Source organism: Agelaius tricolor, unplaced genomic scaffold (assembly GCF_023055355.1).
Source record: "Agelaius tricolor isolate 1412-34295 unplaced genomic scaffold, bAgeTri1.0.p SCAF_14, whole genome shotgun sequence".
NCBI lineage: Eukaryota > Metazoa > Chordata > Aves > Passeriformes > Icteridae > Agelaius > Agelaius tricolor.
Window position 1 is genome coordinate 2,720,826 of NW_027269274.1, and position 15,080 is coordinate 2,735,905.

The following is a 15,080-nucleotide window of genomic DNA, read 5'->3' on the forward strand; positions in this document are numbered from 1 at the left end:
AATAATGTATCTCTATATAACTGATAAGGAAAAATTGATAATTAAAACCCAGAGTTATTTGCTTCCCAAAAGCCAGAAATTCCTGCAGAACACAAACACTGCAGAATAACAGGACAGAAACCCACCAGGAACTAATTATATAAACCTGGTGGATTATTTTTCCCTTAGGATCATAAATCAATCATCAATTTATGGAAAGAGGAAAACAATGATGATAACATATTGACATGTGATATCCTCTCCCCTCTAAATGCAGGACTCCTCATCACTGATAGATTCAGCAATATATAAATTATTTGATATCTCATAATTAATGAGAAGCTGTGTCAATGCACTCAACAATTTAACTTTGGGTCATGTCAAACCAGATCTCCACCCTCCATTTTTTAATTTTGTACTTCAATATCCAGATATCTCTCCCAAGCACTTGCACAATTACAATTCCTACCCATGACAAATCTGCAATGAAGCTGCTGTGAAAGACAAATGCTTTGAGCCCCCTTGTATGAATTGTGCAAAAAGCATTTCCTCACCAATATTCATCCAGTAGATATGCAAAGGGGGGATGCCTTTCGGGGGGTTGCAGTGCAGGATCACAGAATCTCCATGCTCCACATCCAGAGGCTCAATTTTTTCTTTGGGGAATTTTGGTACACCTGCACAAAAAAGCAAAGTTCCTCTATTATTGGTACCTTTTGAAATTTTGCCTTTTGCTTTCCTCTTGATACACTTTTAATAAAATATTTACCTTTACATCATCCTTTGCATTCTCTGCCTTTAATACCAATTTTAATTTACACAGAGGCACAGAGTAATGATGAGTTTGACTCAGAGTAGGAAATCCCTGAGTTCTGGAACACTCACAATAGGAATCCCTTCATTCACAGAGTTCTTGGAGCATCCTATCCAAAGCCAGGCACTGAATGGAGATGTTTAACACTTGTTTGTGATGTCCTGTGCTTTGCTTTGGCTTTACTTTAACACAATTCTTTTCAAACACTTTCTTTAGCTCCTTTGTGCTGTCTGGAAGGGACCACTCAAGGCCAAAGGGTCCCTAAGGACAAGCCTGGCACTGAGGGCTGTGCACTGGTGGGGCCCCAGCTGGTCCCAGTGATGCCTCAGGTTCAGCTTTTCTATTTTTCAGGTTCTGTGCTGCTTTAGTGTGCGGGTCTGAGCTTCACATCAGGGCATGGTGAGCTCTGTGCACAGAGCAGGGACACAAAACAATTCCTGCTCCAGCTGGGCACCAAGGACAAATGATCCAAATCTCAGCCCAAGAGCACAAACCCCGTGGGCTGGAGAGAGAAAAACAAGGATGGGACTGCAGGGGCTAAAGCTGGAATGGGACAATGAACTGCAAGATGCAAATGGAGCAGAACTGACCCCAGGGACAGAGCCCGTGCCCGGCCGTGCATTTTGGGGCCATTTTGGTTCATCTTGGGTTCATTTTGGGGCCATTTTGGTCCATCTTGGGTGCAGCCCTGGCTGGGCTCTTGTGCCGCCCAAGGTGGATCCATGCAGGAGATGCTTTGAATGAATCCCTGCTTTATTCTGGAACTCTGCCCAGCCTCTGCTCTAGGGCAGCCTGCACAGGGAATCACCAGGAGATCAGGAACCAGCCTGGGAGTGTGGAATGTTCTGGAAAGCCTTGGATCAAACATAGCTCCTAAGGACCCACTGCAAGTGCCTGCAGGTGAGGACAGCCCTCAGGCTCCTGCCTGGATCTCTCCTCCATCTCCAGGATCAGGGGAAGGCTGCTGTGAAGCCTCTGTTGCCTCCTCATGCCTGGAGGCTCAGCCTGGATTCCTGCAGGGCTGCAGGACAGGCTTGGCACAAAGCTCCCAGGGCTGTAACCAGGGCTGCTCTAGCTGGGCTTAAACACAGGATAAATAAATGGTTAATGCATCCATGTTTCACCACCCACAGCACCTGATGCCAGCATTTTGTTCAAAGCCTGGCACACCTGGGCAAATTTGGATGCCCAAAATGCCACTGGAGCTGATATGGGAAAATGGGGAGCAGAGCTGGGCTGGAGCCCACCCCAGACCAAGGGAGGCTCAGCTTGGAGATGATCCCAGAACAAGCAGCCTGCAAGATGGAACCACCCCTTGAAGGAACCGAGCTGAGGCAGTTTCAGGGCTGACGTTGCCTCCCGCTTTCATTTCAGGCAAGTTCCAACTGGCCAAAGTTTCACTTCAGACCAGCATCAACAGGCAAAATGAGCAGCTTAATTAAATGAAATGAAACAGCAAAGGATGCAGAAGGTCCTGGCTGTGCACAGTTAAACTGGCACAGCCAACATCCCCTCCCTGTCACGACAGGGAGCTCTGAGAGCAGCTCCACATCTTGAGACATCAGTGGTCCAGCAGGGAACCTGCAACATCCCAGTGCAGGGGGCAAAGGAAAGGAGAGGGGGAGAAATGCAGGGATGGGACTCTGAGGACGCTTCACACATCTCAGGGTTAGTAAACATGACAAGAAGCAATCACTCCAGTGCTGAATGCAGACTCTGCAGAGATTTTATCTCCAGGAGGGTTATTAATAGGTTAGGAATTCTTAGGAGAGGCAAAATGCAGCTAATGAGCATCACCCACTCTGTAGGTGAAATTTCAAGTAAAAAAAAAGAGCTGCATATTCATATCCAGTACCTTCAGTAACCTGCACACTTCAAGCCCTGGGAAATACATCTGCTGACTGCAGAGGTGGAATATTTTCCAGCAGGAAAAAGCCAATTTCTTGATCTAAAGCTTATTTATTCCCCAAAGCACGTCTCTCCCAACAAAACTTTCAATAAGCTGGGTCAGGGAAGGATAAAGGGATTTCTGACCAAACCAATGGATCAGCAAATGGACTAATATGGCACCACTTATTTAGGACATTGGAACCCCTTGTTCAAACCCATTTTTTGCCTCATTTAGCAGAAATAAATCTGGGTTTCTGATAACCCAGCTGGGTGCCATAACCACTGGACTTCTCAGTGAATTTCTGTGACCAGTAATTACAGAATTATACAGAGATTTACTGAGTCCCACCAGGAGACAGTGACAAGTCACAGTCCTGGTGTCATTAGCTGGCAGCACAGACATTCATCTCCAATGTGGGGCCCAGATGTTGGCAGCTGGACTTCACTGGGGGAAGCAGCAATTTGACCCCAAATGTCCTCCATCTCCAACAAGTACTTGCACCACAGGTCCTCCCATGCCTTTTTTTTTCTTTTTTTTTTTTTTGCTTAGTTCACCATGAAAAGCATTGAAAAACTTTGATTTTCATCCTCACAATGATAAATTCAAATGTTTAATCCTTGAAGCTTTGCAAGAGATGAAAACTCATGATAAATTCCTCAGCCAAACCCTCTGACAAGCATAATTCTTTTGCTGGGGTCCCACTGGTCTCAAAGACTAGAAAAAATACCTACTTCTGAATTCAATTTATTAAAAATAAAAAGCTTCTGTCACATTAGACTTTGCCTTTTGCACATCAATCTTCAGAATGTCTATGCAGGCAATATTTTGGATATTTTTTCAGGGCTCCTGTGTTCTAATTAGAGGATATTCTAGAATCAATCACCACTGATTTGTGGCTGATCACAGAAAGTATCACAGCTGAGTTCAACTCCACAGCATAATAAAATAAACACAAAATAAATTGTGCCATGGAAGTGTTTGATGTTGAACAGAGTTCTCACATGGCCACTGAAAATTCCAGCTGATGTCTCTGCAGTGATAGCACTGACACTGCTCCATCAATATTCCATGGAATGCCCCATCACACAGGGATGTGATGGGAGGGGACAGAGGAGCCAGCACAGCTCTGGGTGCTGCTTCCCACATCCCCACGGCACAGGGGAGGGCAGAGGGATTCAGTGACTCTAAATCCACACACAAATCGTGGGGTGTGAGTGGAACAGCCACAGGGCAGAGGGAAACCTGCACTCCCAACTCCAGCTATGGAGAATCTCCCAAAATCCCACTGTGACACCTCTTCAAATACTCCTGGGAAAGGCTTTGCTGGCCAAGGGGTTTTTCCTGACAAGGCTGCACTCAAAAACCAGAACTGAAGTGCTCTGCCAGTGTGTGAACCATGGAAACAGAAGATTATCAGTGGCCAGAGTCATTTGTGCAAGGAGCCAGGATCTGTTTAATCCCTGGGGTGACTCAAAGTTCAGTGACTGAGCTGTGCTTCAGACCAGGCTGGAGCACCCAATTTGGGGGGCTGGGAAAAAATCCAGGAAGGACCCTGAGTCTCTCCTCCTTATCCCTTCAGAAAATCCCCTCTCAACCTAAAGCACACAGGAGAGACACCAATACAGTGCAATAGAAATTTGCACTAAATTAATTTGAATTTAGCAGAAACAGAGGTTCAGAAATACAGCAAGCAGAGATGGGAACTCCAGTTCCCAACACTGCTCCAGATTTACTCAGGGATCCATTGAGGACCCCTTGTGCTGCAGCTCAGTTTTTATCCTACAGCTCAGTTTTTGTCTTACTGCTGATTACAGTGACTTCACACTAAAACTTTATCAATTATGGCAATTTATTCCAGTTTATGTGAGAATGGAGCCCACTCCATCAGGTATTTTACATGTTTTGGGGTCAAGTGTTGAGAAATGGAACAAAGGAAAAGCATTTCTCCAGGTAACTTGTCTTTGAGATCCCTGTGGCTTGTTTCTACCAATATCAGGTGCAAAATGGGAGTGAATTCAGGATGATAAACCTGCAATTAGCAAATACATGGTGAAATTATTCTAGAAAAACATCACTGTAACCCAGGTCTGGTTTTATAACCTTCCATGTGGATTCAACTGAAGATATCCAGGGATAAAGGAGAATTTAGCCTGATCCATCATGGATAGTCTCATATTTTTCCTTGCAAATAAACCCTTAAAGGATGTAAAAGTGAGGCAAAGCAGAAATAGTCAAGGATTTTCTATAACCTCAAAATTTCCAGCTCCATAGACACTTAAATTAGTATCTAATTATGATTTTTCATACAGATCTGTATCCTGTACAGCAAACAACCCAACATTTCAAGGAATCTGAACCATGACTTGCAGTCCCTGACGTTGAGCTGCACTGAGTGAAGCTTGGGAGGTTTCCAGGGCTCATCTCTGTGCCTCAATTGATATTCTGATCCATGGAGCAGGAGCAGTAGTTAAATCTGTAATTTCCATTGCAGCCTTTGAACTGTTTATGAGATACGACCCTGCTTGTTTATGGATTTTTTTAATTGCTGCCTTAAATTGAAAAAGTTAGCAAAGCCTGGCTGTCAGGAAGAGCCTGGCTGGGAGTCCACTCACCCCTGAAGATGGGGAATGGAATCAGTGACAGCTTTTTTCTGTGTAATCTCTGTTATCCTTTTCAAAAGGATGGCCACGGGCAGGAATCAGGGTGAGCCCGATGATTTAGGTGGTCACAGGTGAAGGTCAATGCCTTAGGAGGCAGGAGGGTTGAATTCCATCCCCATCACCTGCAAAATCTCAGTGAATTGCTCTCTTTTGTTTTCTCTCTCATAAAAGCTACACCAAAGCCTTCACAAAACTGAGACCTCCTCCTTCAGTATCAGCTCAGCATCTTTGACTGATTTCAGGATATTCACACCTGAGTGTTTGAATATTAACTCAGGTCTGGTTTCTATGGGAATTCTTGCACTAACATCACATCAGAACACAGCCTGCCACAGGAGAATTTTACATTCAGCCAATTTTTCCATCCTCAGGTCTTTTGGAGCAGCAGCTTTAGAAATACCAAGCATAAATCTTAACTCAGTCTGCCGTGAAGAGTCTTTCATAGCACAGTTAATTAAAGAAGTTTAAAGTGTACTTCTTCTCCTTCCTCTGGCATCGGGCCTGCTCACTAATTCAAGCAGCAGATTCCCGAAACGCTGGAGGAGGGAAGCTGAAGTCTGTGTTCTCACCATTTAAATTCATTTTCATGCTGAATGTATCTTGTAACAATCTGGCCTTTGTTAGTGCTGCAAACACATCGAGATCCTCAGAGCCCATTCTTCCCCCTCTCCTTAATGTCATCCTACATAGGGGAGGTGGGGTATTTTCATTATGTAGGTGAGATTTAATGATCATTTCTGCTGACATTTCTATTGCTTCCCTGGAATGACTACTGTGAGTAAACACTCTTTTGTTCTCCTTTTCAGCAGCAGCCTTACAGACCCAGTATTCTGCTTCTGCAGTGGAAATGTAATTTATGAAAGAAACTGCCCTGCTCTGCCTCGCTGGGGTTTTCTTCCCTTCCCTGGCACGGTGACTTTGCCAAGGAGCTTTACATCTGCCTTGAATGCAGCTGGCACAGCTCTGCCACCTCTGCATCATTATCCTGAATGCAGGGAGTGATCTCACATGTACCAGTCTGTGCTCCAAAACCTGGGGGTGAATAGAGGTGATTTATCCCCAGCCCCTCCCTGGCAGGTTCTGATTTACAGCAGATCTGTGCACCAGCAGCTCTTTCACTGGGACACAGTTGTAGAGCACTTTAGAAAATCAAAGGTGCCTTCTACTCCTCTCTGAATCCTGATTTAATTTGCAGCTCTTACATTGCACCAGTAAATGAAAGAACTGATGGCAGAAGAGTTCTAATAACAGCAAATGTGCCTCAAAAGATGTGTGAGTTGGGTAAATCCCTCTAATACATTATCTGTACCATGTATTTTTTTTCTCTGGGTTTAGGAATTTGCATATATTAGCACTAAAACTCCTCTTGCTTTTGATAACAACCATGTTTGTAACCTCTCCATAAATTTATTGCCATCCACTCCCAATATATTTAATATCTACTTAAGCTACTCTAGACTGTTCTTCATTAAAAGCAAAAAATCTCCTCTCTGAATACAGATTCAATAATCCCAAATACAGACATCAACTCCTTGTTTTCCATCTTTTTTAGTTCAGTAACAATGGAATATCAGAATATTCTGCTGCTGGAGGTACAAACACGACACTTTAACTCCTCTCAAACGTAAAGAGTTTGAGATATTTTGCTTTAGAGAAGTTATATTAACCCCAGACTCCAAAGTCAAAAACCATGTCTGAAGTTTAACTGCATCACTCTCCTGTCTGCCTGAAACTCCAGCTGCCATCAGCTGCCCATCCTACCCTGTCAACAGTTCAATAAACCTCAACTCACTGTCCTAAAGCTTTCTGCAACCCTCCTCTGCTCTGGAAAGTTCTTCCCTAAAACAGCTGCAAGGTGGTGGAGACTAAACCACAGAGCAACACCTGGAATGCTGCAAATTCCTCACCCAGCACCAAGCTCTGGCATCAGGGATTGCTGTGTGGCACATTGCAACATGAAATTGATTTCCCAAGGAAAAAGAAATCCATAAAGCTGGATGGGAGGAAAACAAATGTGTCTTTCATGAGGAGCACTCATAAAACACATTTACATGGCATCCTCAGCAGCTCCCTCCCAGCCCTTGCAATGTCTGGGTTTCAATGTGCCCACAGCACCACGACTCTCCCAGCCCTGGCAGTGCCTGGGATGCTTCTCAGGATTATTTCCTATGCTGAAGACAGGACAAAAATGTTTATTCATGTTTCTCATAGCCCATTTGATCTGCCAGAAGTGTTTTCTGTACAAAAGCAGCCACCTCCTGTCACTGTGGGGCTGAGAAGGCTGGGGATGCCTCCCCTGCCACATGGATTCCACCTGAGCATGGAGCTGTCAGATATTTCATAACAAAATACTGCAGGAGCTGGGAAATGCAGGATCTCACCTGAAAAAAATCCACTGCACTGCTGCTTTTCTCCAGGTCTGCCACTGAACTGCATCATAAAACCTGCTTCAGGTTCTCACCCTGCTCCATCATGGAGCTGGGGGAGTTTCTTGTCCTTTCTACTCCCTCTGGGAAGATTCTGCTTCTGATTTTCCTCTTCTCATTTCCTATGTTTCAATCCTGATTTAGAACCAAAGTGTGTGCTCACATTCCAAACTACAGGTGATTAAATGGATTGGTACAAACCAGTTGTTTCAGCTTTGAATGCTGAACCTGGCTGGGCTGGGTTAAGGGTTGGACTCTGATTTTAAGAGCTTTTTGCCAACCTTAATAATTCTTTGATTCTATCCATAAATTTCATGCCACTTCTACAAACCTGGTCCTTAATCCCTCATTTCCCTCTCTGCCCTTCTTCCGTGCTAATAAAGCACAAATTTCTAGGATCAGTAATTTTCCCTGCTTTATTTTTAAGCTTGTTTTCCATTTCAGTTCCAGGGCTTTATTCTTCTCCCCATCAGTATTTATCCCAAACCCTGAATGCTGCTGACATCAGATTAATGAACTCACAGCTGATCAAATCACTTCCCCTGGAGTTTTCAAACATTTGCATCCGTTGCTATTTTGCAGTAATAACCTGTGGGAGTTGATAGTTCAGTGGTCTGAAATCCTACATCCAGATTTGGTTTCTGTCCTCAAAACCAAGAATTTAATTAAATTATTCAAGAAGAAAATACAACTTTTTTCTTTGAATGTTCACTGAAGAACAAACAACTCATGTTTTGCCATGTGAGCTGGTTCTTTCCCATTTATTTTGAGGAAAGACAGTTCTCACCTTAATAATAAAAGTAATAATTACAAATTCAAAGCAGAAATGAAGGCCTTACTTGGAACAATCAGCTCAATTTCCTCTGACATGGCAGTTCCCAGCAGGTTGGATGCAAAGCAGCGATATTTCCCTTGGAAATTGTTGATGATTCCCCGGTTTTGGATCACAAAAGTTCCAGAGTTGTTAGATGTGACTATCCTGGGGTCAGATGATAAATCAAATGGTTTTCCATCCTTAGTCCAATTAAAGCTGAAAAAGAAAAGAAATGTTACAGTGGGCAGGCCCCAGGACAGCATTTTGGTATTAATGAGGGGTAAAATATGGGGCCAAGAGGGTTTTAGCAAAATAAAAGGAAAAACTGGATGGAAAAGGAGAGAGCTGAATGGCAGAGCGCCCCCTGTGCCCCTCGGGCACATCCCTCCTTCCACACTCTGCTTTTCTGGGCTGTGCCATGAGAGCAGAGCACAGAGCTCAGAGCAGGGCCAGGGACAGACAGAACATCTGGGAAGGACACACACCCACAGCACCTCCAGGCTGGCAAAGGCTGTGGCTGTAGTGGAACTGCTGCTTTGGAATGGCAAAGATCCACAAGAGCTTTCTCACCCTCCACCAGGGCTGAATCAGAAGAAATTCAGATGATTCCATTGAGGTTCTCCTTGCCTTAGATCCATTTGTAGTTTAGATGCTGCTGGGGAGTGATTTTGATAAATGATGTTCCTGTACATGCAATTCTGGATTGAAATTTGCCTAAACTGATTTAAAATCAGACACTGGAAACTGCAGTAACATCAATTTAGTGGCAGATGTACCTTTCTTTTTGGTTTTAAGAGAATAAATAATTAACAACAAAACCATTGTTTTGGCACTTCAATGGTCTTGGCAAAACTGCCTTGCTCCATGATGAAAGGATTATGGGATCCTGCTCCAGGATGGAGGGAATATGGGATGCCCTCACCTAACAGGCACCATCACATCATTTAATACACCAGGAAACTTTTCACTGATGCATTGACAAACAGAGGAACAAAGGGAATTTATTATCATGCTACAAATCCCCATTCAGAGTTCAATTAAAAATTACCAAATCATCTCGATCTAAATAAAAGAATGCCTTTTAAAGTTTAAATTGTATTGCAAAGAAAGGAGAAGGGAAGGATTAAAGAGAAAAAATGACATTCAAACCAGCTATTAATTTAGCCCAAACACCATTCAGTGGTGAAAGCCTCAGGAGGAGTATTTACTGTGTTATTATTACACTCTTGTTAAGTCACATTTTCATTAAAAATCTTTCTTTTTTTCCACACTGGTGTAAAATGCACAGAGCTTATCCTTGGATATTTATCTGAGTAACTCGTTCTGTGTCCATCTGTACCATCACCACGGCCCTGCTGAGGTTAGGTACAGACAAGGTATCTGATAAAATGCAAATTGCTGTTTGAATACACAGTTTAATGTGGTTGGGATTTTTAGGGTTGCTGTGGAACAGGCAGAGGAACAGCTGGGCCCCTCTGATTACCATGACACAGCCCATCTTTTGCAGCACAACCCAGACAAGATTTTTTTTTAAAACCAGGGGGTGAATTTGGCACGTGCCAGAGAAATGAAACATCCCCCAGCAAGGAAAACCATGTTGATACCTATTCACAGGGTGAGGGGAAGTGATGGAGCAACAAAAGCTGAATGGCCTGAATGCAAAGCCAAACCTTAACCCTGCTGAGGATGACAAGCAGGATTTTGTGCAGCAGGTCCTGACAGACACAACAATGTTTGGCAAAGGTTAAAAGCGAACTCAGCTTCTGTTTGCTTCTCCAAGCAGTACTCACGTGGGCTGGGGGTTTCCTCTGGCTTCACATTTAATGGTGAAGTCCTCATCAAAGGGGTAGGCAACCTGGGTGTGGGATTGCTCTGTGATTGTTGGAAGCTGGGAAACTGAACACAAAGAGGAACTGGGTTAGAACAGAGTTCCAGCCAAACTGGGCTCCCCTCGAGTGGAGAGGGACAATGGCAGGATTGCATTACTCCTGCAGAAAGGGAGCCTTGCCTTGGGAAAAGGATGATCATCACCTCCCTGGCATGGACACCTCCCTCTGGTCACTGTCACTGCCTCCATGGCCAAAGAAAGGCCTGGCAGAGGGACAGTGCCCACCCTGGTTCCCCTCCAAACCCACCCAGGGCAGAGGGGAGCTGGGACCACGCCAGAGCCAAAGCCAAAGCACTGAGCTGTGGCCTGGCAAATTTATTCACAGTGAAGTCAGAAACTGGATTGAATCCAGACACAGATGCACACACATGAAGTAGCAAACTGCTGCCTCCATCCTGGATAAAATTGCCAGAAAAGCCATGGACTGCAAGGCCGGTTTAATGTCTGCCCCAGGGTGCAGCTGCGTGGTCACGCACCGAGGCTGCACCAACTTCTTCTGGTTTTTTCTGAGGGAATTAAAGTGTTGCAAAAGCCTGTGTAAGAGAGGAAGGAGAATGTTCCCTGCAGTGGAGCTGGGATAATAGGATCACCCCATTGTTATAAACAGCCAGGAAGAGAATTAAAATGCTCTTTGTGTGCTGCTTTAAGTGCAGGGAGCTCAGAGCTGGAGTGAAAGTCGGTGTCTTGTCATATCACATGGTCGGTCTCAAAGCTGAACACTTCCAAGCCCACCAGCTCCACTGATCAGAAATAAATTTTATTATAATACAAAATGCTTCATTACAGCTAATTAAGGGTTAGGTGGTTCCCTGGGGTATGTTCATACAAGTAGTGGATGCCCAGAGAGTTTGTCCTGTGCTTTACAGTCACAGCTCCACTTTGGCTTTAGTGAAACACAAGGAGCCACTGCAGTTTTGTCCTGAAAAAAACCCCAAAAACCTCTACTTTCCAATGCAGATTTGGATAGTTTTACAAAAATATCCTATTAACCTGCTTGGTTGGCTTCCTCTTTGCAGCCAGGGCTATTGGCAGGCTCCAGAGTGCTAAGAGCTCATGGCAGATCCACAGGATGCCCTGAAACTGGCCCATGTCCTACTCTGAGACCCTAAAAAAAGCCTAAATTTATTCTTCTTTAGGTTTACTTCTTTATTTTTCCCCACCATAATTCATAAATCCTAATATTGTTGAGTTGTGCTTTTTTGGGTTTTTGTTTTTGTTTTTTTGCAACCAAAATAACAAAGCAAAATGCAGTTTTCAACCCTCCTGTCCATTTATGTCTGAAAAATGCAAAGCTGGGGATGTCTGGGCTGTACTCCAGGAAGAGGGGTCCTCTGGCTTTCCTTGGATTGCTCCCTGTGAGCCTCATCCCATATTTTACACGTGTCCTGGAAGCTCATGATCCATGTAAAACAAGCAGTTTGAATTCATCCCAGCCGGTGAGGGATGCAGGAGCTGCTCCCCAGGGCAGGGCACAGAGTGTGAAATCCTCCTCTGGGGACAAACACTGGCCCTGAGACATCCACCTGCTCCTTCCCCAGGCTGGAATGGCAGCTTGCACGACAAGGAAGGAGAGATTTATGCACATCAAACAAGCTTCAGGGGGATTCAGAGCCAAAATGAGGAACTGAAGTGAAGGACAAACCCAAACCCTCGGAGTTAAGCGTTGTGTTGGATGGCAAACACCACAGAGATGTTATCAGGCAACTTTACTGCTCCATTTAAGCAGGCCCAAACAGGACAGCTTAGCTTTTGATCAGACCTGAATTTCCCAAAGGCCACATTGTGGCAAGATTAAATTCCAAATGGAACACAAGTGGAAAGGAGGATTTAGTGTTTTTCCTTCAGGGATAGCTGCAAAGGAATACCAAACAAAAACAGCAAAGTACACAGCAAATAACTACAACTCACCTGATAATGGTATTTCAATAGCTGCTGCCAAACTCAATACAAAGAAAAACAGGCATATGGTGATGCCTTTTGTGCTTAATAGCATCTCCATCACTCTTCTGTAAACAAGGAGTCCAAACAGAATGAGAGATAGCTTATGCTTCTGCTCACTGTCACTTCAAATCAGGCACAGGGATGTGAGAGTGGGAGTCTGGTGAGGAGAACAAACAGCAATATTAGCCTGCAATATCAACCTGAGTCTGACACAGTTACAAAATTAAAGCAATGCTTCAGGTTTCCAGCTAAATTGCACTAAATGGTCCATTTTCCTCTCACCCCATCTCCTGGCTTCAGGAGCAACCTCTATTTAAATTCTAACCAAAAAAACCACATGCACAAAAGTACAGCTCTATTGTAGCACAGATTTTTTTTTTTTTTCTGTTTGGCAATTAAAAGTAGAGATGGTTTAGAATATGGTGTATTTGTAATCATTCCAGTTCATAAATTTTTCTAATGAGAGTTATGTAAGTTGGAAAGTAATGTAACAGATCTAATGAGAGAAATTTGGTACATTAATGACCTTGTTCATAAATCTCATCTGTCTTTTATCTTTCATTTATGCTCAAAGAAGGACACAATCTCATTTAGTTCATTACTAGGAAGCAGAACAGGAAACCTTTGCTTTTCCCTCCCAGTCCCAGAACTACTCTGAGTTTTACACATTCCATTGGACATCCTTAGGTTCTGAATGACAAGGCAAAAATGTTGTGTAGCTGCAAAAAGGAGACAGATCCAGCTCTAACAAGCATTTAAGTGAAATTCACAGAGAAGATAAGGAGAGCATTCTGATTTAGATGAAGAATCAGGAAGGAATTGTTCCCTGTGAGGGTGGGCAGGCCCTGGCACAGGGTGCCCAGGGAAGCTGGGGCTGCCCCTGGATCCCTGGAAATGTCCAAGGCCAGGTTGGACACTGGGGCTTGGAGCAGCCTGGGACAGTGGGAGAAAATGATTTTTAAGGCCCTTTCCAACCGAAAGCACTCTGGGATTCTGCAAAAGTGGGTGCATGGAGGATTTTGGTCACCAACTTCATCCACAATCCCTGAGTGAATTATTAACCAGCACGAGCTGTGCTCACCTGTGCACCCCCTCACAGTGCTAAGGGACATCAGGCCCAGGAGAATTCAGACCTCAGCTGTCAGGATAACTGTGAAAGAACAATTGTGGAGACAAGGCCACAGTGCAGCAGCCATGGATCCACCAGGCCGGCATGGCCCGCTCTGCTCCACGGGCACAGCTCACCAGGGCAGGCCCTGGCAGCCCAGCTGAGCCTGCCTCACACACAGCTCTGGTGTCTTTGCACATCCCAGCCCGCTAATCCAGGGATCAGAAAAGCAATCCCGGGATCACGGGAGCAGTTGGCATGTGGGGACAGCAGGAGGTGGCACTGTGCATGGCGGGGCTGGCCCAGCACAGCTGGGGCAGAGGCAGAGCTCAGCACACAGCCACACCCTCCAGTCCATGGGGGTTTTATCCTCATGGCTGCTTTTCCCGGCACACAGAGATTTTTTTTTCCCAAGAACATTCCCTCTCACAGCTTGTGCTGTGGCCCTCCCTCCAGGACAAGTTCTGTTCACACCAGCCCACAGAAAGTTCCTGGAAGTTCACAGCTGTGAGCCCAAAACCCCCAGCTAGGGATTGCAATTGGCCAACGAGGGGCAGGCGACAGACACCATAATCACATAAGCCTCATTTGTTTAGAAATGAGGCTAAAAACCAGATGTCTTTTAAGTATCTTAGGCCCAGAGTATTTGCTGATGGAAGAAGCTGACTAATCTGCTTAGTGCCCCGCTCTGCAGAAGGGCACTGGAGGGGACAGGGACAGGGGACAGGCTCAGCTGGCAGCCCCAGGCCATCCTGGGTGTAAATCAGCCAGAATCAGGCAACACCAGCAGCTCTCTTCCCTCAGTTTGAGTTCTCCTGGCTCTGACTCGTGAGCAGTGGAGCTTTCCAAAGCTCAGCCTGCCCAAACCTGGGCTGTGTGACAGCACAGGGGACACACAGGACACGCAGCAGCCCCTGCCAGCAGCCACCTGATGGCTGCTGTCACTGCAGGATGGGGCTGTCCCCCTCCTCACCTGCTCCTGGCATGCGCTCAGCCCCGGATCTGTGTCACGGCAGTAAAACAGATGCTCTGACAGAAAACCCTCTGGATGCAGAATTGCAATTTCGGCTCATAAAAACCTGCCCAGCCTTGCTGCCTGCAGATGGCACGTTGGTGGCAGCGAGAGCCTCCTCTTCCCCATCTGCTGACAGCTCTGGGGACAGGAGCAGGCAGGTCAGGATGGCAGCCAGAGGCAGGGGAGCTGGGATTACAGGAGATGTGCAGCTTGCTAAGGTCACAGCAAGTTTCATTTTAGATGAGTGTCACAAAGCATTGTATAAATTCAGATTACATCCAAGAAAAATACACGAGCACAGCTCGATTCCTTAACCAAACCAATTAGCTCACACCTTATATTTTTTTCTTATTTTTTTAAATGAAGTGCCACAGCAGAGCAGCAACGTTCCAAGTAAGCAGGATGTCCTTCATCATGTGGCACAGCCCGTCTTGCCTCTGCAGGCTGCTGTAATTAGTCGGCCTGTCTAGCACCTCACTCCTGATCCCTGGCTTGAATACTAATGCTGGGGGCTGACAGCAGCAGCATTTGGGAGCAGGCAGCA

General features: G+C 45.2%; 1 protein-coding gene across 8 annotated transcripts in view; it reads right to left on the minus strand.

Moving 5' to 3' along the window:
* The window catches only part of CHL1 (cell adhesion molecule L1 like), a 132,876-nt gene that overhangs the window by 45,391 nt on the left and 72,405 nt on the right, over positions 1–15,080 (minus strand). For all 8 annotated transcript variants that reach the window (XR_011681115.1, XM_071439321.1, XM_071439327.1 and 5 more), the window contains 4 exons: positions 12,381–12,570; positions 10,375–10,480; positions 8,610–8,800; positions 534–656 (listed from right to left, as the gene is read on the minus strand). Coding sequence is in view for 7 of the 8 variants with exons in the window: in XM_071439321.1 (XP_071295422.1) it covers positions 534–656; positions 8,610–8,800; positions 10,375–10,480; positions 12,381–12,471 (511 nt within the window). In the remaining variant the exon portion in view is untranslated. The remainder of the gene's footprint in view (positions 1–533; positions 657–8,609; positions 8,801–10,374; positions 10,481–12,380; positions 12,571–15,080) is intronic.